At 41.8% G+C, this 24,496-nt stretch overlaps 1 protein-coding gene across 2 annotated transcripts in view; it reads left to right on the top strand.

Moving 5' to 3' along the window:
- The window catches only part of LOC126161713 (general vesicular transport factor p115), a 219,572-nt gene that overhangs the window by 92,785 nt on the left and 102,291 nt on the right, over window positions 1-24,496 (top strand). For both annotated transcript variants that reach the window (XM_049917745.1, XM_049917744.1), the window contains exons 6-8: window positions 835-938; window positions 1,020-1,249; window positions 22,745-22,899. In XM_049917745.1, coding sequence (XP_049773702.1) covers window positions 835-938; window positions 1,020-1,249; window positions 22,745-22,899 — 489 coding nt within the window. The remainder of the gene's footprint in view (window positions 1-834; window positions 939-1,019; window positions 1,250-22,744; window positions 22,900-24,496) is intronic.

The raw sequence follows: 24,496 nt of genomic DNA, 5'->3' as shown, positions 1-24,496 counted from the left end.
TTCATCTCTCAAAGCTACCCATTCTTCTTCTACTGTATTTCCCTAATGCTCTCTCTGAAACTCTGTACAACCTCGGATTCTTTGTTTATCCAGGTCCCATCTCCTTAAATTCCCACCTTTTTGCAGTTTCTTCAGTTTTAATCTAAAGTTGATAACCAATAGATTGTGGTCAGAGTCCATATGTGCCCCTGGAAATGTCTCTCAATTTTTACCATTATATAATCTATCTGAAACCTTCCAGTGTCTCCAGGCCTCTTCCATATATACAACCTGCTTTCATGATTCTTGGACCAAGTGTTAACTATGATTAAGTTATGCTCTGTATAAAATGTAATATTTATATATTACATGAAGTGACAGTAATCTAATAACTGCTATATAGGATGTTCTTTATAATTTTCAAAAACATGGCAGGATGGTTTATTGTGGCCAGACCTCATACCACTGAATATTTCCAACAGCCCATAATGGTCCTTTACTACAAAATAGTGCCCATCTCAAGATATGTAAGAAATACTTTTATGTTGTAGATCAAGAAAGACCGCAATAGTTTACATAGTAAACAGATAACTTATAATTAGAAAGAGATTTCAAACCGTGGCCTTATACCATACCTTACTGAATTTTGTAACAACTACTGAACAACATGACAAGGAACAGTATTTTTGAAATTTGCATTGGTTGTAGTAAAATCTTATTTTGATGACAATAGATACAGTTTTATTTGTGTTATTTCTCACTGAACAGTTTCATTGCCTTAAAATGCTTTTGTTTCAATCTTATTTTATTGCTTTTTTATGTATATAAAACTATGAGAAATTTGTCAATTGGCAGGAAGCTACATACAAAGACTTGCACCCATGTTTTATTTACCTGCTGAAGGGGATGATACAGTATGGAGTCCACAGAAAGTCAGCAACGTGCACTGTATGTTGCAGGTGAGAGTCCATTAAAATAGTAGTTAGATGTCAGAAGTAATTGTCACAATATGTTTTTGATATCGTTCTGTTCAATTGTAGGTTTTACGGACATTGGTAACGCCTGGTAATCCAGCTCAGGTAACCACTTCATCTCAGAAGACTATGAAGTCCTGTGGGCTGTTAGAAAACTTGTGCAATATTCTGATGGCAAGTGGTGTTCCAGCAGATATTCTTACTGAAACAATCAATACAGTTGGGGAAGTCATCAGGGGTAATATGAGCAACCAGGAATATTTTGCCAATGTTCTGGCACCTTCAGCTCCTCCAAGGTGGGTGTAATTTAAGATTTATGTAAACAGTTGTTTGTTGTTTCAGTAACAGTTAAAATTATTATTTAAACCAAAAACAGAAGTCTTTAAAAAAGTATTCACTAAAAAAACTCAACCAGCTGCTTTATAGCTTCTTAATTGAACAAAAAGTATATGTTTTGAAGCTAAGCTTGCAGAGTTTCAACTCTGAAAACATTACTCTTCTTACAGTTGCAGAGTCTTACCATTGGGTGAAATTAAATTGTACACCAGGGTGGAAACAATGGTTTCTCTGTTTCTTGTTTGTTACATATGCCTATGTATAACAAATGTCTTGTTTTAAAGGCTGTGTATTTTACAAGCATATGTACTGACAAGACAGTGATATTCCACCCTTACTCCTCATAATATTTGAACTCCTTGTGGTCTAGGGTTCGAGTGACCTATCTCTTTAGCCCTTTGCAATCTCACGCAAAGAAGTAGTGAAATATTGCCCTAAAACTTGGAGTACTGATTTCTGTTTTAAGTGCTTTTGTTGGCAGTGCTTAAATACATATTCATCTTCATAATTATACGAAGTTTTAATTATTTAGTACTGATATAATTGTAATATCCTCATAGAGAAGTATGTGGAGTTGTGTACAGGAAGTTCCAATATTTATCTCCTTTGTTATTCATTATTGTATAGTTGAACAGTTATTTCAAGAAAGAAAATATGATCCAAACAGGCTGTGATATATTTATTGTCCATGTGATTAGCTAATTTCAACTGTAAGTAATTTTCAAGCACTGATCACAAACTTCAGGCTTCATATTACATTTGATTAAATAGTAAGAACATATCTACAACTACATCTATGCTCTGCAAACCATCTTAAGGTGCATGGCAGAGGGTACGTCCCATTGTACCAGTTATTAGGTTTTCTTCCTGTTCCATTCATGTATGGAGTGCAGGAAGAATGATTGTTTGAATGCGTCTGTGCATGCAGTAATTATACTAATTTTATTCTAACGATCCCTACGTGAGCGACATGTAGGGGATCGTAAATTATTCTTAGAGTCACCAATTAAAGCCAGTTCTTGAAACTTTGTTAATAGGCTTTCTTGGCATAGCTTACACCTTTCTTAAAGAGTCTTTCAGTTTAGTTCCTTCAATATCTCTGTGACACTGTCCACAGATTGAAGAAACCTGTGACCGTTTGTGCTGCCATTCTCTGTATACATTCAATATCCCCTGTTAGTCGTATTTGGTACGGGTCCCACACTCTTGAGCAGTATTCTGGGGCGGGTCGCACGAGTGACTGTAAGCAATCTCCTTCGTAGATTGACCAAGTGTTCTACCAATAAACCGAAGTCGATCACCCACTTTACCCATGACTGAACCTATGTGTTCATTCCATTTCATATCCCTACAAAGTGTTACATACAGATATTTGTACAAGTTGGCTGATTCCAACGGTGACTCATTTATATTGTAGTCATAGGATACTACATTTTTTCGATTTTTGAAGTGTAAAAATTTTACGTTTCTGAACATGGCAAGTTGCCAGACTCTGCACCATGTTGAAATCTTATCAAGATCTGACTGAATATTTATGCATCTTCTCTCAGATAGTAGTTCATTATAGATAACTGCATCATCTGCAAAAAAGCCTAATTTTACTATTCATATTACCTAAAAGACCATTAATATAAAACATGAACAGCAAGGGTTCCAACACGCCTCCCTGGGGCACACCCGAAGTTGATTCTACATCTATCGATGACTCTGCATCCTAGATTATATGCTGTGTCCTCCCTACCAAAAAGTCCTCAGTCCAGTCACAAATTTCACTTGATATCCCATATGTTCGTACTTTTGACAGTAACTGTAGATGTGGTACTGAGTCAAATGCTTTTGAGAAATCAAGAAATACAGTATCTACCTGCTTCCCATGATCCAAAGCTTTCAGTAAGTCATTTGAGAAAAGTGCATGTTGGGTGTCATATGATCAGTGATTTCGAAATCCTTGCTGATTGGCATTGAGGAGGTCATTCTTTTCAAGATACATCATTATGTTTGAGCTCAGAATATTTTCTAAGATTCTACAACAAATCAATGTCAAGGATATTGGACGGTTTTTGTGCATCACTTCTACTACCCTTCTTGTAGAGGTGTGTGACCTGTGCCATTTTCCAAGAACTGTTTTTGTTTGAGGGATCTTAAATGGATTATAGTTAGGAGAGGGGCTAACTCTGTTGTAAATTCAGTATAGAATCTGACATGGATTCCATCAGGACCTGGAGCTGTGTACAGTTTGAACAGTTTGACGTTTCTCAAATCCACTGACACAAATAATTATTTCATTCATCTTTTCAGTGGTATGAGAATTAAACTGCGGCAATTCTACTGGATTTTACTTTGTAAAGGAACATTTGAAAATTGAGTTAAGCATTTCATTTTTTGCTTTGCTACCCTCAATTTCAGACTGTTTCAGTTATTACGAGGGACTGGACACTAACTTTGGTGGCACTGCCTTTACATATGACCAGAATTTATTTGGGTTCTGTGAAAGATCACCTGGCTATATTCTGCTGTGGTAGCATCATATATTGCTCTCTTGACAGCTAAACGGTTTCACTCAGTGTCTCTATCTAGAGCTCTGCACTTTGTTTTACACCTATTATGCAGTAATCTCTGTTTCTTCAAAAGTTTCTTTACAGTGACGGTATACCTGGTGGTTCCCTCCCATTATGAACTTTTCTACTGGCTACATATCTGTCCATTGCATGATCAACTATTCTTTTAAACTTGAGCCATAGTTCCTCTATAGGCTCCTTACTGTGCTGAAAGTTTCAAGTTCCTCATTGAGATATATACTAGGGGCACATGTCACTTTCACATACATATACAGTGCAATTACAATCCAATGGTTCACTAGATTACTTTCATTAGTTCTGCCCCTCAGAGGCTCAGCATTCATTTGCTAAGTACGGGTTTGGCGACCCCGGGGTTCCTGAGCTGGGGACTGGTAAGCGCCACCAGCCATCTGTCACCATAAGCTCTTGGCATGCTTTAGCGACCACCATGCAGTGTAGCGGTGGAGCATTGTGTGTTCTGGAGAACAGGGGTTTTCGCTTCACCGCCTGGACTGTGAGGAACACACACACACACACACACACACACACACACACACACACACTCTATATAACCTCGACCTCAAGGTGTGCTACATGCTGATGAGATGAATGGTTGTTGAGGTATGAGTCTCTAGCGGGCAACCTCTGGGGCACCTGCCTCCTCCCCCCCTCCCCACCCTTTCTCCAGTTGTGTAAGGCTTGCTCAGGCATGCAGGGCTCTGGCCTAAGTCAGTGGTTGTTTCCCTAGCATCTCGTGGGATCCCTATGGAACGGTCTCATCAAACTACTACTCCTGACGGGACGGGTGTACTGTCAGGTAGTACCTACAGCCACTCATCAAAGGGAGCTCAGTTGGTCAGTCCTCCCAAAAAGAAGTGAGCCTTGAGCAGCCACTGGTGAAGTACCAGTGCAGCAGCAGTGCAGTAGCGACTCACATATTTAGCTTTCATATTTGTTTTGTAGTTTGATTCTTAATTTCTTTCCAAGTGTTTGTGCACTTGCATATTTAATTACATAAAATCCTTGCGTATTCTCGTATTTGAGAGGAGTAATATTGCTTACTGATAGCCGTAGAGTATAAATTCACGGAGTCATTAGATATTAGCAGTAGGACGGATAGGGTGTGTGCGTGCTGTGTGTGGGCGCAGGAGAAACTGGCCGCGGTTCGCGAGCAGCTGAGCGTGCTGTTGGGCACGGTCAGCCGCTTCAGGCTGCTGCCTCGATGTGCAGCGACGGTGGAGGGTCTGGCGCGTCGCTTGAGACACCTCAGGTGTTGCTTGCTGCGTCCACTGACTCAGCCGCCGAGGCACCTTCTAGTGTACCCGGCGCGTTGGGGCCGCACTCAACTCAGGGTGAGTGGCGGACTGCAACGCATTCGCACCGCTCAAGGCGGAGGGCCAATGTGGAGCTTGGCCTTGCCTGTTCATCCTGTCAGTGGGCAGGTGGCCGCTCCTTCAGCAGGGCCCGAGCAGGCACAAGGGGGCAAAGGCTTGTTGGTTATTGGGAGCTCCAACGTTTGGCGGGTGATGGAGCTCCTTAGGGAAATAGTGTACAGGGTTGGAAAGAAATCCAATGTGCACTCAGTTTGTCTGCCAGGGGGGCCTCATCCAAGATGTGGAGGTGGCCTTGCCTGCGGCTATCGAGTGTATGGGGTGCAGTCATCTGCAAGTAGTTGCTCACGTCAGCAACAGTGATGCCTGTCGCTTGGGTTCTGAGGTGATCCTCAGTTTGTACAGGCGGCTGGTGGATTTGGTGAAGACTGCTGGCCTCGCATGTGGGGTGCAAGCAGAGGTCTCTATTTGTAGCATCGTTCCCAGAGTGGATCGGGGTTCTTAGGTTTGGAGACGAGTGGAGGGTCTCAACCAGAGGCTTCGTCGACTCTATGACAGTCTTGGCTGAAGATTTCTAGACTTGCACTATTGGGTGGGAAATTGTAGGACGCCCCTAGATAAGTCAGGGGTGCGCTACACAAAGGAAGCAGCTACTCGGGTAGCAGAGTACTTGTGGCGTGCACATGGTTTTTTTTTTTTAGACTAGGCGGTAGTGTGAGGTGTCCTTTTTAACACTCACCAGTCGACGTGCAGGCAGGGAAATCGGGACGCACTCAGTGTAAAGACACTTCAGCTATCGAGATATTAGCAGTAAATTGTCAGTGTGTTCGGAATAAAGTTCTTGAATTTACTGCCCTCCAGGAAGCGTGTGGCGCGCAAATTATTCTCGGGACTGAGACCTGGCTGAACCCTGAGATAGGAAGTTCTGAAATATTTAGTGAGGGTTGGAACGTGTATCGGAAAGACAGATTAGACACTGTAGGAGGTGGTGTCTTCATTGCAGTTGACAAAAATATTGTGTCTACTGAGGTCGAAGTAGAGTGTGATTGTGAAGTTATTGGGACATGTTTAACAGGGCTAGGAGAAATAAAGTTAATTGTCGGGTGTTATTACCGGCCACCAGGTTCCACCATGACAGTTCTAGAATCATTCAAAGGGAGTCTACACTCTGTATCGCAGAAGTACCCGTATCATGCAATATTAGTTGGAGGCGACTTTAACCTACCTAGTATAGACTGGGATGTCTATGGATTCATTACAGGTGGTACAGACAAGCCATCGTGTGAATTACTTTTGAACACATTATCCAAAAACTGTCTTGAGCAGCTAAATCGACAGCCAACATGTAACGGAAATATTTTAGATCTGGTCGCCATGAGCAGACCAGACCTCATCAACAGTGTCAGTGTTGAGACAGGGATTAGTGATCATGATGTCATTGTGACTATGGTTATGAAAATTAAAAAGTCGGTCAAGAAGGCTAGGAGAGTATTCTTACTAGAAAGAGCAGATAAGCAGTTGTTAGCATCCCACTTAGCAAATGAATCGACTTCATTTACTTCCGGTACGACGGGTGTGGAAGAATTATGGGCAAATTTTAAACACATTGTAAATCATGCATTGGACAAGTATGTGCCGAAAAGTGGGTTACAGACGGAAAAGACCCACCGTGGCTTAACAGCGCAATTCGGAGAATGCTCAGGAAGCAAAGGCAGTTGCACTCGTGGTACAAGAAAGATCGGGAGAATGAGGACAGGCAAAAGTTAGTAGAGATTTGTGCTGCTGTAAAAAGAGCGATGCGTGAGACATTCAACCACTATCACCGTCATACCTTAGCAAAAGATCCTGCTGAAAACCCAAGGAAATTCTGGTCTTGCATAAAATTAGGAAGCAGGTCGAAGGCTTCCATCCAGTCACTGACTGATCAGTCTGGCCTGGCAACGAAGACAGCAAAAAGAAAGCTGAAATTTTAAATTTAGCATTTGAGAAATCTTTCACGCAGGAGGATCGTACAAACATACCGCCGTTTGAGTCTCGTACAGATTCCCGTATGGAGGATATAGTGATAGACATCACTGGGGTTGTGAAGCAGCTGAATGGGTTGAAAATAAATAAATCGCCAGGTCCTGATGAGATTCCAATTGGGTTTTACAGAGAGTACTCTACTGCATTGACTCCTTACGTAGCTTGCATTTATCGTGAATCTCTTGCCCAACGTAAAGTCCCGAGCGACTGGAAAAAAGCGCAGGTGATGCCTGTATATAAGAAGGGTAGTATGGATGGATCATCAAAATTACAGACCAATATCCTTAACATCGGTTTGTTGCAGGATTCTCGAACATATTCTCAGTTCGAATATAATGAATTTCCTTGAGACAGAAGTTACTGTCCATGCATCAGCATGGCTTTAGAAAGCATCACTCCTGTGAAATGCAACTTGCCCTTTTTTCACATGATATCTTGCGAACCATGGATGAAGGGTATCAGACAGATGCCATATTCCTTGACTTCTGGAAAGCGTTTGACTCAATGCCGCACTGCAGACTCCTAACTAAGGTACGAGCATATGGGATTGGTTCCCAAGTATGTGAGTGGCTCGAAGACTTCTTAAGTAATAGAACTTAGTACGTTGTCCTCGATGGTGAGTGTTCATCGGAGGTGATGGTATCATCTGGAGTGCCCCAGGGAAGTGTGGTAGGTCCGCTGTTGTTTTCTGTCTACATAAATGATCTTTTGGATTGGGTGGTTAGCAATGTGCAGCTGTTTGCTGATGATGCTGTGGTGTACGGGAAGTTGTCGTCGTTGAGTGACTATAGGAGGATGACGTGGACGGGATTTGTGATTGGCGTAAAGAATGGCAGGTAACTCTAAATATAGGTAAATGTAAATTAATGCAGATGAATAGGAAAAAGAATCCTGTAATGTCTGAATACTCCATTAGTAGTGTAGCGCTTGACGCAGTCACGTCGATTAAACGTTGGGGTGTAACATTGCAGAGCGATATGAAGTGGGACAAGCATGTAATGGCAGTTGTGGGGAAGGCGGATAGTCATCTTTGGTTCAATGGTAGAATTTTGGGAAGATGTGGTTCATCTGTAAAGGAGACCACTTATAAAACACTAATACAACCTATTCTTGAGTACTGCTCGAGCGTTTGGGATCCCTATCAGGTCGGATTGAGGGAGGACATAGAAACAATTCAGAGGTGGGCTGCTAGATTTGTTACTGGTAGGTTTGATCATCACGCGAGTGTTACAGAAATGCTTCAGGAACTCGGGTGGGAGTCTCTAGAGCAGGCTGTTCCAACCGAGCTCTAGGGAGCCGGAGCACTCCGGAGCGCTCACGGCGGCAGCTCGGAGCCCGCGTGGAGGGGGAAAGCGAACTCACTGCCCCCTGGCCGCATGCAGCCGCAACTGACGCAATAATCCGTGTTCAATGACAGCTATGATTAGCCGCGGGAGCCCTGTACCTCTATTGGAGGATACCTTTCTATTCATTGAGAGGGATGGTCGTCCGCAGTGTCTTGTATGTCATAAAGTAATTAATTCTGCGAAGAGGTACAATATACAACGACATTATACATGTCTTCACGCAGCGCACTACGATCAGGTAGAAGGCGTTGCACGCAGAGAACTGGTGGCCAGGCTTAAGAACGACATACCAGGAGACGTTAAGTTTAAAAACGGTTTCGTAATACAGAGGGTATCAAAACATGCAACATAGTTCGTGATCTGTAATGCGTTTATAATTTTCAGGTGAATGAGAGCGGAGAAAACACTACTGAGTCTGCAATTCGAGCAAGCTGCAGGGTGGCTCACATCATTGCGACGAGTGGCAAGCCGTTTTCGGTGGGACCACTCGTAAAATCGTGCATGGTAGCCGTTGCAGAATGTTTGTTTCCAAGGGAGGTGCAGGCAATTGAAGGGGTTTGCCTGTCGAATCAAACAATGTCTCGTCGAATCCTAGACATGGCAGCGAATTTAGAGACACAGCTCAGGAAAAAGGCGGAGAGCTTTGTTGCATTTTCGCTAGTGCTTGACGAAAGCACCGACATATCGGACTGTGCTCAGCTTGCAGTTTTTGTGCGTGGAGCTGCAAGTAACTGAAGAAGTCTTGGATGTGGTACCACTCGATTACACCGCAACAGGACGTGACATTTTTGAAGCTGTTTGTGAATCAGTGGACAATATGAATTTGCCGTGGGATAAGCTCCATTCTGTAGCGACAGACGGTGCACCACAAACGATCGGGTGTCACCAAGGTTATGCTTCTCGTTTGAAAAATAAACTCAAGGACGAATTCGGGAAAGACATTTTGACTCTTCATTGTTTTATTCACCAAGAGGCACTGTGCGCTGAAACAATAGAGCTAGGTGGCGTAATGAAAGATGTCGTGAAGTGTGTGAACTTTGTGCGGCGTCACGGTATGAATCATCGCCAATTCAAAGGATTCCTGAAAGATATGGAAGCAGAGTATGGGGATATACCTTACCACAGTACAGTTCGCTGGCTGAGTCGGGGAAAATTTCTTGATGTTTTCTTTGCCATTCGTGAGGAAATAACCCTTTTTCTCGAAATGAAAGGGGAAGAAATGCGTTTTCTGAAAGATATAAAATGGATATCAGAGCTGGCGTTCCTAGCTGACATAACTATGCATCTAAATAATGTAAATCTGTCATTGCAGGGCAAAGGGCAGCTAATAGTTGACATGCACGACCAGATCAAAGCGTTCACGCAAAAATTACGTTTATTTGAGAGGCATATGAATAATGGACATTTAACGTTCTTCAATCGTCTTGCTTCTTTAAAACTACCTGAAGGTACTACTTTCGGCGATTACCAAGCAAAGTTAAAGCAGCTCATCACGTCGTTTGAAACACGATTCCGAGACCTCACTAGTTTTGAAATGGAACTTAAGGTGTTCAGCATTCCTTTTTCAGTTTCCCCCGATGACTTGTCATCATCCTTCATTTGGAGATTATTGATTAGCAAAATTCAACTTTGTTGAAAGACAGGTGCTACAACACGTAGTTTTGTCATGATGGTATCGTTCATTACAGCAAAAAACATTTCCCAAGCTTCACAACAATGCTGCTCAGATCATGGGCATGTTTGGATCTACGTATTGTTGTGAGCAGCTTTTCTCAGCAATGAAAAGAGTAAAAAGTAAGGAACGATCGTTTCTTCAGGATGCAACAATGAAGGCCATCCTCCGCATTACCGCTGTGAACACTTTGACGCCTGATATTTTCGATCTTGTAATGAAAAGAAAAGTCAAGCTACAGAGGCCCAATAAATTTAGTATGCAATTTCTTATAAAACAGTTGTTTCTTATTTATTTCCTGAACATCGTATTTCCTGGTGTAGCATGTCACCACGTCTTAGGAGCTAAAAGTATGAGGTTGTCGATCTTGTAAGACGCAACTGGCACATCAAAACGCTTGCCTTGCCGCCTGCCTTGCCGCCTGCCTCAGCCTGCCGTGCCACCTGCCAGCGTGCGGGCCCACTTGAATGGTCACAGCGAGCGACACGGCTCCCTGGAGCAGGGAGCACTCCGCGGCTCACAACGGAGCCGACGAGCTGGAACAGCCTGCTCTAGAGGAAAGGAGGCATTCTTTTCGTGAATCGCTACTGAGGAAATTTAGAGAACCAGCATTTGAGGCTGACTGCAGTACAATTTTACTGCCGACAACTTACATTTCGCGGAAAGACCACAAAGATAAGAGAGATTAGGGCTCATACAGAGGCATATAGGCAGTCATTTTCCCCTTGTTCTGTTTGGGAGTGGAACAGGGAGAGAAGATGCTAGTTGTGATATGAGGTACCCTCTGCCATGCACCGTATGGTGTATTGGAGAGTATGTATGTAGATGTAGATGTAGAAGAAGTCTCAGAATCGTAGTAACAGGGCATTAGTGTGACATAACACTTTCATTGTAATCAAGCAAACAGGGGGAACCTTTGAGAAGGTCTCCTTTTGCTATATTCATATGCCATTGGAAGGTATTGCCTGATCTTTAAACAGTGTCAAACGACTTCATAATGGAACACTTTCAGTTGAAACTACTAATTCAACCCAAATACGAGGGCCGTTCAGAAAGTAACCTCCGGTTGATTTAAAAAAATACACCAAGTTAAATAAAAATATTTTAATATATACATCTTACAACTACATCTTTGCACTATTTTTCTACATAGTCTCCATAGCGATTGAGGCACTTATCGTATCTCTTCACAAGCTTTGAAATTCCTTCTGCATAAAAATCACCCGCTTGTGCCTGGAGCCAGCCTGTGACCGCATCTTTGAGCTCTTCGTCGTCATCAAACCGCTGTGACCCGAGCCATTTCTTCAAATGCATGAAGAGGTGATAATCACTTGGCGCCAGGTCTGGGCTGTAAGGTGGATGGTTGATAACGTCCCACTTGAAGGACTCAAGAAGGGCCGTTGTTCTGCGAGCAGAGTGAGGACGGGCGTTATCGTGCAAAAAAAACGATACCGGAAGTCAGCATACCATGGCGTTTGTTCTGTATAGCCCGTCGTAACTTTTTTATTGTTTCACAGTACACGTCTTGATTAATGGTCGTACCACGTTCCATGAATTCAACCAACAACACCCCTTTGGCATCCCAAAACACCGTTGCCATCAGTTTTCTGGCAGAAAAATCTTGCGAGGCTTTTCTTGGTTTGGTAGGCGAATTTGAATGTGCCCACATCTTTGATTGTTCTTTTGTCTCAGGGTTCACGTACTTAATCCAGGTTTCGTCACCGGTCACGATTCTGTTTAACAATGGTTCTCCTTCGTCCTCATAACGTGACAGAAAGTCTAATGCAGAGGCCATTCTTTGAGTTTTGTGGTGGTCGGTAAGAATTTTGGGCACCCATCGTGCACAGAACTTACGGTAACCCAATCTTGCTGTCACTATCTCGTACAAGAGAGTCTTAGAAATCTGTGGAAAACCAGTAGACAACTCCGACATTGAGAAACGTCGATTTTCACGTACTTTTGCATCAACTGTCTGAACGAGTTCGTCAGTCACCAATGATGGTCTACCACTCCTCTCTTCATCATGAACGTTTTCTCGTCCTCTTTTAAATAAACGTACCCATTCACGGACAACTCCTTCACTCATAACTCTTGGTCCGTACACGGCACAAAGCTCACGATGAATAGCTGCTGCAGAATATCCTTTGGCTGTAAAAAAACCTTATGACAGCACGCACTTCACATTTGGCGGGGTTTTCTATTGCAGCACACATTTCAAACTGCCACAAAAACTAAACTAGCGCAGGTACGACGTTCACTCGACCACGGCTTGATGCCGACTGACCTGTTGAGTGCGTGAACGCACAGATGGCGTCGCTACTCCCCCCACAACCCGCACTGTGACCGATCGGAGGTTACTTTCTGAACCGCCCTCGTATTTAAGCTCCTGGGATGTAAGGTGTTAGGTGACTACCGAGTCGAGTCTGAGTTGCATAACACCCTTAACTTTAGTAAAGTTGTGGTTACCGGCTCCGATACAATGGAGGTGGACCCTGTGGAGTTAGGTGAAGAATGGAAAAGTATGGGCGTCACAAAAGTGCAGAACTATATGAGGAGAATCAGTAGCAAATTGGAAAAAATCGGCAACATTTATTCTAATGTTTAGTACTCCGGAATTACCTGAACATATCCTTGCAGGCTATATCTGCCTTAAGGTTCAGCTATTTATTTCTAGCCCAGTGCAGTGCTACAAATGTCAAAGATTTGGCCACACCACTAATGGGAGGGCTACGTGTGGCAATTGTGGAGGCTTTGCTCACAAATCAGGCAGTTCTTGTACACTTTCTCCGATGTGTGTAAACTACTCTGGGGATCACCCCGTGTGGAGCAGAAAGTGAGAGGTTTACAGTGAGGAAAGGAAAATTCAGGAGTTGAAAGTCCAGAAGTGCATACCCTATGGTGAAGCTAAAAAAGCTTTCAGAGCTGTGCAATCTCCAGTTTTTGCTACTTCTTTTGCATCAGCCCTTAAGATGCAAATTGCGAAGTGTGATGCCTCCACGCAAACTCAGACCACAGATTCAAGTACGGGCACATGCACTTGTCGGGAAATGCTCCACTTGAAACAGGGGTCATTTGGAAGTGGTCAGCTGTCGGCTTACCACCGAAGCCACATATGACCTAAGCCAATACTACTACTCACCATCAGAAGCCAACTAAGCCATCCCCGCAACCCAGGCAACCACTTCCTCTCATCGGTAAAGAAAAATGTCCTTCAAGAAGTAGTTCCCAGTCCAAGAAAGCATTAGTTAAACATTTGGATTGGCAAGCTCTCTCCCTCTCTGATGAGGACTATGCTCTTGAGGATATGGACTTCCAATCGGAGGAACTGGAGAGCCAGGACCTGGCTAACATTCCCCTGATCTTCCTTGTAAATCACTACCTCATAGGGAGAAAGAAAAGAACAACCATCGTTAAACAATGGCTTCCACAGGTACTTTTGTGTGGCAGTGGAATTTAAATGGATATCGCTCACATTTGGAAAAATTACAGCTCCTGGCCCAAGAGAAACTGTTCTGCATCTGCTTACGAGAAATGCATCTTAAAGTCACCAACATACCTGCGCTATACAGGAAGGACAATACTACTGGAGACAGGGCTAAAGGTGGAGTGGCTCTTTTTATTGATGAGAGATGCCACTCCTCTCCTGTCACTCTTACCATGACCATGCAAGCAGTTACTGTGAAAGTTCTTGCACCCTTTAACATCACAGTGTGTCCTTTGTATCTTCCACATAATGATGCTTTGGATACAGACATACTGGCAGAACTCTTTTAGGCACTCCCACACCCATTCCTCCTCGTGGAGGACTTCAGTGCACACAATATGCGGTGGGGCTCAGCTACCACTTGCTCCAAGGGTCGGATGAGCAACTCGTCCATTCTGAGAATATCTGTCTTCTGAACTTGGGTCAAATGACACACTTTTCCACAGCTGCAAGGTCTTTTTCAGCCATTGACCTTTGTTTTTGTTCCCCAGCTATTGTAGACTCAGTTCTTTTGTTCCCCAGCTATTGTAGACTCAGTTCAGTGGGAAATGGCTACAGATTTATATTCTACTGACCACTTCTCAGTGTGGATCCATCTGCCATCTAAGACGGGGGCTGACAGGAGACCATGCAGTTGGGTGATACAAAGGGTAAATTGGTTGCAGTACAGTCAGTGGGCTAGTTTTGAACAAAAGGACTGTGCAGAGGAGACAGTGGCCCATATCACTTGTGAGATCCAATGGGCTGCCGCAGAGTCCATCCCCCGGCCTAGTAACCACCTCAGACGATGGCCTGTACCTGGGTGGAATGACGACTGTCGATTGGCAGTCAGGGCCAGACGAACAGATCTGTGGAACTTCAAATATTGTCCAACTGCAGAAAACCTTCTTGCCTTCAGAACTGCAAGACAAGTGATAAAAGAGTGGAAGAGGGCATCCTAGAGGGAGTTCACGACTTTCATTAATGATTCCACTTCCACTGTACAAGTTTGGGACTCAATGAGATGGATTTCAGGCAAGGGTAGTACATGTCCCCTTGCATCCTTTTCACGTAACGGGCTCATGGTGTACATGCCAGAAAACACAGCTCAGGTTTTAGCTGAACACATCTTAACTGTTACTATGTTAGCCAAACCAGCTCCTGCTTTTCAGGTGTTCCGTACAACTGCAGAGATTAGGAAGCTCAATTTCCTCTCGCATAATGAGGAAGTCTGCAATCTTCCATTATTTATATGGGAACTGGAATCAGGTTTGTCTGCAGCTACAGACACTGCTCCAGGACCCGATGAGATCCATTATGCCATGCTTCGTCATCTGTGCCCTGACGCAAAAGGACAACTCTTCTCTTGTTTCAGTCAGATCTGGTTTGATGGACAGTACCCCACGACTTCGAAGGAGGCAATATCAATTCCATTCTGGAAACCTGGCAAGGACCAAAGCACCCATAACAGTTACCAGAGTGTAGCCCTTACTAGTTGTGTGGGTAAGACCCTAGAACGCTTGGTCAACTACCGCCTTGTCTGGCTGCTTGAATTCCGAGATCATTTGAGCTGCTCACAGTGCAGTTTCAGGTGCTACTGTTCCCCCCTTGACAATTTAATTCTACTGGAGATAACGACACAAGAATCCTTCTTACGCTCGCCAACCTCATGAATGGGGACTGTGTGGTGGATGCCTGCCATTTCTTTTCCAATCCTTTCTCAAGGACCAGTGTTTTTGATTTCATGTTGGTGATGCCTTGTCTGACTGCTATGTTCAAGAGAATGGGATCCCCCAAGGCAGTGTCCTCAGTGTCACATTGTTTGCCATCATTATCAGTGGCATTTTTTCTGCAGTCAGGAGCCCTGTTAAACGCTCTTTGATTGTGGATGACTTTTCAGACTTCTACTCTTCATTGGATCATATAATGATAATGAGGCAGCTACAGTTGATGATTGGGAGGCTGGAAACCTAGGCCAGGACAGCTGGTTTTCGTTTCTCACCCGAGAAGACTACATGTGTCAATTTAACCATGACTGTCAAAGTTTAAACCAACCAGTGTCACAATGGGGGACAATATTTTAGGTTTTCAAGAAACTGTGCACTTTTTGGGTTTTTTATTGGACTCAAAACTATCTTGGCTCCCAGACCTGAAAGACTATGAACAAAAGGCTTCCAGTCATTGAATATTTTGAAATGCCTTAGCTGACAGGTCCCACCTCCTGCAGTTTTATAAGGCATTTGTCTGATCACGTTTAGATTATGGCAGCATGGTCTACTGACCAGCCCTTCCTTCCTTCCTCAAGAAGTTAGATGCTGTCCACCATGAGGGAATTCAGATATTGATTGGAGCTTTTCAAACCAGGGATACAGGGAAACAACATGGCCGACAAAGTCATCAAGGAAACATCTTGGAATGGTGCTGTCCATCAATGTCCCATGCCACTGCATGCCATCATCTTACTTTCTGACAGACACATCATGTGTTAGTGGGAGACTTAATGGTTGCAGGTGACAGAAAACAAACTGCGGTCTCTCAAATCGACCACAAAGGCATGGTGGACTTCATGTCAGCCTGATCGCCGTAGGAGGTTCTGCTTACCAGATTGCACATCGGACATAGCCCTTTAACACATGGCTTCCTCCTCTGGCAGGAGGATCCACCACTTTGTGAAGTTTGCGGCATGCCACTTTCAGTTCAGCCTATTTTGGCAACGTGTGTCGTATATACTCATATCAGGGCAGCCCTCAGTCTCATTGGAGATCTGCCCACCATCCTCGCAGATACTGATTCCAGTGTTACAAGAGTGATGAAATTTTGTAAACTGTCAGGCCTCATCCCTAAATGGTGGGAAGGGAGGCAGACTTCAATACATTATAAACTGCTCCACATAAGGGGACAGCCTTTGTCCTAACCCTTGAGATTAGCATGCTGATTTTTCGTCAAGGCACTGATGACCAAGTTTTGGACAAACTGTTTAGCCAAATGTGATGTGAAGCTTGAGGCTTGTGATAAGTCTTGAAAATGACTAACAGTAGAAATTAGCTAATAGCATGGACAATGCAGATATTGCGGCCTGTTTCAGCCATGTTCTCTTTCTTAAAACTTGTTTGAGGTTGTGGATCCCACAAGAAGAAAATTCTTGGTTATTACCATCACCTGTCAGCTTCAATTATGCAGTTACAGTCACTTTTGTTCTCTTCCCCCAGCATTCCTACATTCTCTGACTTACTCAATCTTCTTCCATGAATAGTCCTTGTGGTGTTCTTGATTTCTTGTTGGCTAGATCCACCACACCCATTATTTTTACTCTGAATATCTCTTTGTTTCCTATATCTTCTACAATGATCCCCACACTTCCCTAGATCCTGATGTACTTCCTTCATGCACGAAACTTGTCTTTCTGTTCTCCTGGTGAGTCAAAATTGTAATTGCAACCCTTTTTGGTTTCATTTTGTAAGGGGTTATAGAAAGCCAATCTTCTTTTCTTTGTTGTGGTTGAGATCTTTCCATACATTTTGTGTAATTCCTTGTTTGACATCAAGTAAAATGTAAACTCAAACACTGATTCTTGTTTTCAGCCCCTGAATCTTTTTTAGAAATTTGTTCTCTGTTTCTGAGAGTCCCTTCCTGACACATGCCTCTGCTGCATATAAACATTCAAATTTGACTACAGTACTGAAGTATCTCAGTTTGGCATAATAAGATGGGGCTTTGGATTTGTAAGTGGTGTTGCATAGTCTGAATGCTGTTTCCACCTTTTTGGCTCTTTCTTTGACTGTTGTCTTCTCATAGATGTTCAGGGTGAGAATCTAATTCTAAACATTTAAAGTTGATTTTAGGTCATTTACACAAAACATCCAGAATTGAAAGTAGGTTTTTGTACATTGGGATCACTACATTCCAAATGATTTTTACAGGTGCTGATTGTACTGTCTCAGTGTATGTATGCAGTATTCATCAGAAATAATTTTACTATTTACTGCAGTATCAAAGCTATAAAAAAATGTTAGTATGCAAAAACCAATCTAAGCAAGTATGCTGTGATACTATAGTGAATGCCCTTCAAAAAGAAATAAAAAATTGAGAACAGTGAAGACGGTGCAACTATTGCTATTCATATCAGTACGTTTCAACTGGCAGAGCACAAATAATCACATTTACTGCAAACATTGCTGACTTAATTGACAATCTTTCATCTGAATTGGAAAAATACTTGTTCCACTTTTGTGCATTACCAAGTCCCAGTCAAAATATTGTAAAATCAAACAATGAGAAGACCAGGATGGAATAACAGTAATGTTATGAAAGGATTAGATTTCTAATCAACACACAGAGGAGGCGTTCAGTCGCAGACAGGTTTAATGCTTTAATGGTCTTTCGTTGTGTCTGCCTGCGACAACAGCTCCTGTGTGTGGTGTGTGGCAAACTGTCCTTTCATAATATTGTTCAAAATATTATAATGCACTAAAAGAATTACCTGACGTAAATATGGCCACAGCATGAATGAATTCTAGTGAAAACTACTCTTTTACTATGCAGGACGAAGACCATTGGTATCATTGGTCCCTTTGCACTGTACGTCATATTATAATTAATCTAAAAGTTACTGAAGATGAAAGCCTAGTTTAAAGTCTATGTATAGTATCTGATGATATGAAATGTGGTCTCTGCATCATCCATGAAATTCAAGAAACTGTGACTCAGTTCATAAGAAACATGTTCTTATTATATTAAAAAATAGTAATCCACTATTTTGATTATGGCTGTATACGCCAATTGAAAAAATAAATTTAATTTGATAAACCTATGTGTACACCAAAACACTTTTAATATCGATACTGAGTAATCGTGCTTTGCAGCTGGCCACATAAAATCTGAGTGTGATGGCGTAGGATGAACAGTTAAAAGATTGGCTCAAAAGAAAATTTTACAAAGACCCTAGCAAATCAAATACAATCTGCATTCAGATTTGTTTCAGTTTTGCGATGTTATTGTCACCAATGTTAAGTTTTATATTATTTTTTAAGAGTATGTAAATCAGACACATTCTTACCTTGCAGGATGCTTTGCAGAGTTTTGAACACTCCCTGGAACTAGAAGTTTCCATAACATTGAGTCATTAGACTGTTTAGGGAACTTGAAGCAAGGTCATCACGTAGTGACATGGAGCCCACCTTGAAATGTAATTGAAGAAATAAATTGGTATCTTTTGTGAGAAAAGAAAATTGTTCCTTCCAAGACATGTAACTTGTAAATATTCTAATTTGTGGTACTTAGGAGTAATCATTGAAGTCAATGCAATGGCAGGACTATTAATCTACTCCAAAAAATGTTAGTGATATAAATTACATCTACTGTACATGGTGTTATTTTAAAACATTAACATCAGCTTTTTTAAATGTGATATTCAGTTTGGTGGTGGAGCTATTTTTCTTTCTTCTTCTTCTTTTCTTTCTGAAAAAATGTAAGTAAACAGTTTTCCCTGCCTTTGTGGTTTTACTTTAAGGTACAGTGATGTTTTCCTTTTGTTCTTGTACAGTAATAAAGAATATACAGCCCCCAAATTTCAAATTGTTTGGATGATAAACAAAACCAAATGGTAACTTATTTTCAGAACATTAGCAAGTGTCATTTTGTTCTAGCAGCACCATGTTAAAAACAACAAAACTTCCAAATGTTGAAAAAAGGAGACAGACATTAACATATGGTATGGCAGCTTATCTCAGTAGTGAGAACAAATACACCAAGTTTCATCCAAATCTGAGATGACACATGTGAAAATGTTTTTTTTTTTTTTTTTTCCATAAATGAGATGGAAAGACCCTTCAGCTACATGTTCACTATGTGTGATTACTGCTATAGGTGAATTACAAGTTAAGAAATTTATTTTCCATATTCTCACTAACTAATGAGTTACAGTATACCTATGGGTGGGGGGTATATTTATAGACTACAGAAGTTTATTATAGAACTTGTACAATGATGAGCTGAAACATTACGACCACTTCATTAGTAGCCTTTGAAGTGTGATACAGCAGCGAATGTGTATGGTATGGATCTGACAAGCCCTTGGTAGTTTTCTGGAGGCCCGTAGCACCAGATATATACACACAGATCATGCAATTTCCATAAATTAGAGGCTGGTTGTTTGCGGGTGCAGAACTGGTGCCAATAGCATGCTGGATCTGTTCCACTGGGTTCAGATTAGGCAAATTTGGATCTGTTCCATTGGGTTCAGATTAGGCAAATTTTGTGGCCAACACATTAACATGAGTTCACTGTAACGCTCCTCAAACTGCTTTAGCTTGATTCTGGCATTGAGACACAATTACTCTGCTGCAAGTTTCTGTTGTTATCAAAGAAGACATTAAGTGTGAAGGGCTGCATGCAGGTGGTTAGTAATATTCACATAGTCTACAGCTAATACAGTACCTTCAGTTACTATTGTAAGTTCCATGGAAGCCCAGGAGAATGTTCCCCTTAGCATAACACTGCCCCCAGCTGCCTGAATCCACAGTGCAGTGCATATTTTGAGCAGTTGTCCTTACATATGACAGTATGTCCAGATGATGAGACTATTTACCAGGTATAACAAGAAACGTGGTTGATCCAATTAGGCTGTACATTTCGATTGGTCCCAGGTCTAATCTTTATAATCATGTATCCACTGTAGTTGTAACTGACCATTGTCATTGGGTAACCATGGGAACATGTAAGGGTCGTCTGCTGCAAAGCCCCATGTTCAGTAATGTGTGGTCAACATCGTGCTATGAAATGCTTGTACCTTTATTGTCCTCCATGGGTAAGCCTCTGATCTGCACGTTCTGTGATGTGTGGTTGTCCAACACCTTGTCGCCTACTTCATGATTTCATTGTTCTTCAACCATCTTCCATAGATGTGTGTAACAGTAGCACACAAACAGTGCACAACCTGTACTGTTTCTGAGATGCTTATTCCCAGATGCCAGGCTATAACAATCTGCCCTTTGTTGAAGTCACTTATGTTAGTGGATTTCTCCATTTTTGGCTTATATCATCACTATAATGATTTCTCGTTTCTTTGCCTCTCACCTGCCCTTAGTACCACCAGGCAGCATTCAATCTTGCAGTAGTAGTTGTAATGTTTTGACTCTTCAGTGTGTCTGATGTTAATTCTCAAATTTCCTTTAGAGATCACTTTAAAGAACTTCGTATTTTCTCAGCTGCTACATTATACATGTACTAATTAGTGTCTTTATTGATTACCACTAGTTCTCTGACGTCAGTAAGTAGTGCAAAGCATGAATAAAATACTGTGAACAAAACTAACCTCTATAAAGATTACAATAAGTCAACATTAATTTAGAATCAGGCCTGACTCACGGGTACACATGATTTCAACAGCCTGCCAGACCATATTAAATTTCTTAAAGGTTACATGGTTGAGTGTAATACAAAATTTAAAAACTTTCTGTAAGGTAACTGCTTGTACTCCAGTAAAGAGTGTCTCCACAGAAACTGTTGACAATGTTTTATGTTAGTCCGTAATTAATATGAGAACTATAATGCAGGGTGTACATAAAGTCTGAGAACACTTTCAATTATTTATTGCACAAGAATTAAACATTGTACAGATATCAAACATATGTCATTCTGAAGAGAAACCCTGAAATGTTTTTTTTTTCCGTGTATACTGCCACAGCGTAGTTTGGTAATTTGCCAGTAGTCAGCACTAGTCGCAAACATGGTGGCTTCAGGTACAAACTGAGCTTTCTGTGTGTTGGAGTTTGACAGAAACAAGTGTACTACAGCTGTTCAACAGATGTTTAGATCCAAGTACGGTAAGAGGCCACCAACAAATTTGTTAAGATGGGTTGCTTGTGTCCGGCAAAGAGAATCGGACATCGCAGTGTGAGTGAAGTGAACGTGTAGTGCGTACGAGAGACATTCATAAGGAGTCCAAAGAAATAGGTGCGTCGTACATCCCGTGAAATCAGAATGGCTCCAATGACAGTGTGGAAAGTCCTGCGACAGAAGCTGTCTATGACACCATTCAAATTGGAGCTAGTGCAGAAGTTCAATGACAAAGACAAGCATTTTCAGTTTAGTTCGCAGTTGCAACAATTGAATGAGGATGGGGATGGCATTGTTGATCGCTTAATTTTTAGTGGCGAAGCCACTTTTCACACTAATGGGAAAGTGAACAGGCATAATTGTCAAATCATGGGTACAAAGCATCCACATGAATGAATGCATTGAATTTGAGTGTGATTCCCTAAAGGTAAATGTTTTTTGTGCCTTGTCACGTCGAAAACTGTATGAGCCATACTTCTTCGTGGAGAGCACTGTCACTGGATATTCCTACTTGGACATGTTGCAGCAATGGCTGATGCCTCAAATGCAGTCAGACTCTCCATTCATCCTTCAGCAGGATGGGGCTCCACCTCATTTTCCTTGTGAAGTTCGTGGGTACATGAACACGGAGCTGCTACATCAATGGATCGGCTGTGTTACAGAAGGGGACAGCTGTTTCTTGAAATGGCCTCCCCGATCACCAGATCTCACTCTGTGTGACTTTTTCCTGTGGGGACACTTTAAAGATCTGGTGTATGTACCGACTCAATCACGTGATTTAGCGGAGCTCCGGGAAAGAATACAGGAAACGACTGCCAGTTGACAATGCCACGCTGGGTGGGTATGACAAGAATTCGATTACCGTATTGATGTCTGCCGGGTTACTCATGATTTGCTTATCGAATGTTTGTAGTTAAAAAAAAATGCAATATGTATGACATCTGTTCAGTGTTTAGTTTGTGTGCAATAAATAATTGAAAGTGTTCGTGGAGTTCATGTACATCCTGTATCATAATATTTACAATTTTCAGTTGTATTATTATATTGCACTTAAATAAAATGTAGGTCCTTAACTTCTACCCATATCCCAGAGATATCTTACTACAGGATCCTTGGAATACGACTAATGTAATGTATTACTCACATGATGTAGTGAGATATTCCATGTTTGTGTGTCAATGATCCTATGGAATAAAAAATAAATCTATTTTCTTATTTTTCCAGGCCTGCAATAGTTGTCCTCCTGATGTCCATGGTGAATGAGAAACAACCATTCATACTTCGTTGTTCTGTGCTGTATTGCTTCCAGTGCTTCCTATTTAAGAATGAAGTTGGTCAAGCACAACTGGTTCAAACTCTCCTCCCTTCTACATCTGAGAGTAAGTACTGAGATATATTCTTCAACTGTCATTTTTCTTCCTCTACAATCTAGGAGCCATAATTAAAGTTGTATTAAAGTAGATGATAAACATTATTCTCGATTATATACCATTTATTCTAAAAGTCGCCACAGTTTGTGAAAAAAGGTAATAGGTTGTGAGTTTTTGTAATAAAGTTTGTTGTAATGTTATTGAACAGGAGTAATGGAGTACTAATTGTTGCAAAACAATATACATTGTGTTTCATTTGTAGTTACACTTATTTATTTTCTACCCCCCCCCCCCCTCCCTCCCCCTGTCACTGCAACCCTCACCTCACTGTTGCCATAGGAGTGGCACTAGTCCACTCACTTTAGTGACTGCTCTTTTCAAATAAATCAGTACACCTATAAGGAAAAGGAAATGATTAATTTCTGTAATATCAAAATCTCATTATATAGCTTCTGTAGCTTTTGCAACTTTTCTTTGTTTTCTGAAGAAACTTTTCTGCATCTGCTTACATTCTCCACAACCCAACATACAATGCATGGCAGAGGATACCACATACCACTACTGGTCATTTCCTTTCCTGTTCAACTCACAAATAGAGTGAGGGAAAAATGACTGCCTAAAAGCCTCTGTACGAACCCTGATTTTTCTCATCTTACCTTAAACAAAATGTACGTTGGCAGCAGTAAATTGTACTGCAGTTGGCCTCAGATACTGGTTCATTAAAATTTCCACGATAGTACCTTGCGAAGAGAGCATTGCCCTCCCTCCAGTTATTCCTATTCCAGTTCATGAAGCATCTCCATAATAATGGCCTCCTTATTGAACTTACTGGCAATAAATCTACCAGCACACCTCTGAATTGATTTGATGTCTTCCTTTAACCTGACCTGTTGGGGATCCCAAGCACTTCAAACAGTGCTCAAGAATGGGTCGAATTAGCGTTCTATAAGCTGTCTCCTTTATGGATCAGCTACAGTTTCCCAAAATTCTCCCAATGAAATGAAGTCGAGCATTCGCCTTCCCTACAACCAACTGACAATCTGATGTGCTCATTCCATTCCGTATTGCTTTGCAACATTATGCGTAGATATTTGATTGGTGTGACTGTGTCAAGCAGCATCATACTAATGCTTTATTCAAACATTACAGGATGGTTTTCGTATTCATCTGTATTAACTTACATTTTTCTGTGTTTAGAGGCAGCTGACATTAATCACATGAACTAGAAATTGTGTCAAAGTCATCCTGTATACTCCTACAATCACTCAATGACCCCTTTCTGTACAGCACAGCATAATCAGCAAATGGCTGTTAATTGCTGCTCACTCTGTCCATCAGATGATTTATATATAGAGAGAATAAGGGTGGTTGTATCACAGTTGTATGGGGCACTCATGACAATACCCTTTTCTTTGAACACTTGTCGAGGACAGTGTATGGGGGGGGGGGGGGGGGGGGGGGGTACACTATAACGTTGCCATGGGCGGAGCTTGTGTAGTACGCATTTCTGCCACTAAACGTGTAGAGCACAACTCATTGCCAGTTCAGTGCTGCCTGTGTTGTTGACCTGGCTTGTTCTGTTCATTCACACTAATTGTTTTTGCTA

The sequence above is a fragment of the Schistocerca cancellata genome, chromosome 2 (genome assembly GCF_023864275.1).
Source record: "Schistocerca cancellata isolate TAMUIC-IGC-003103 chromosome 2, iqSchCanc2.1, whole genome shotgun sequence".
NCBI lineage: Eukaryota > Metazoa > Arthropoda > Insecta > Orthoptera > Acrididae > Schistocerca > Schistocerca cancellata.
The sequence above is the reverse complement of the archived record's forward strand: the minus strand, read 5'-3'. Positions and strand labels throughout refer to the sequence as shown.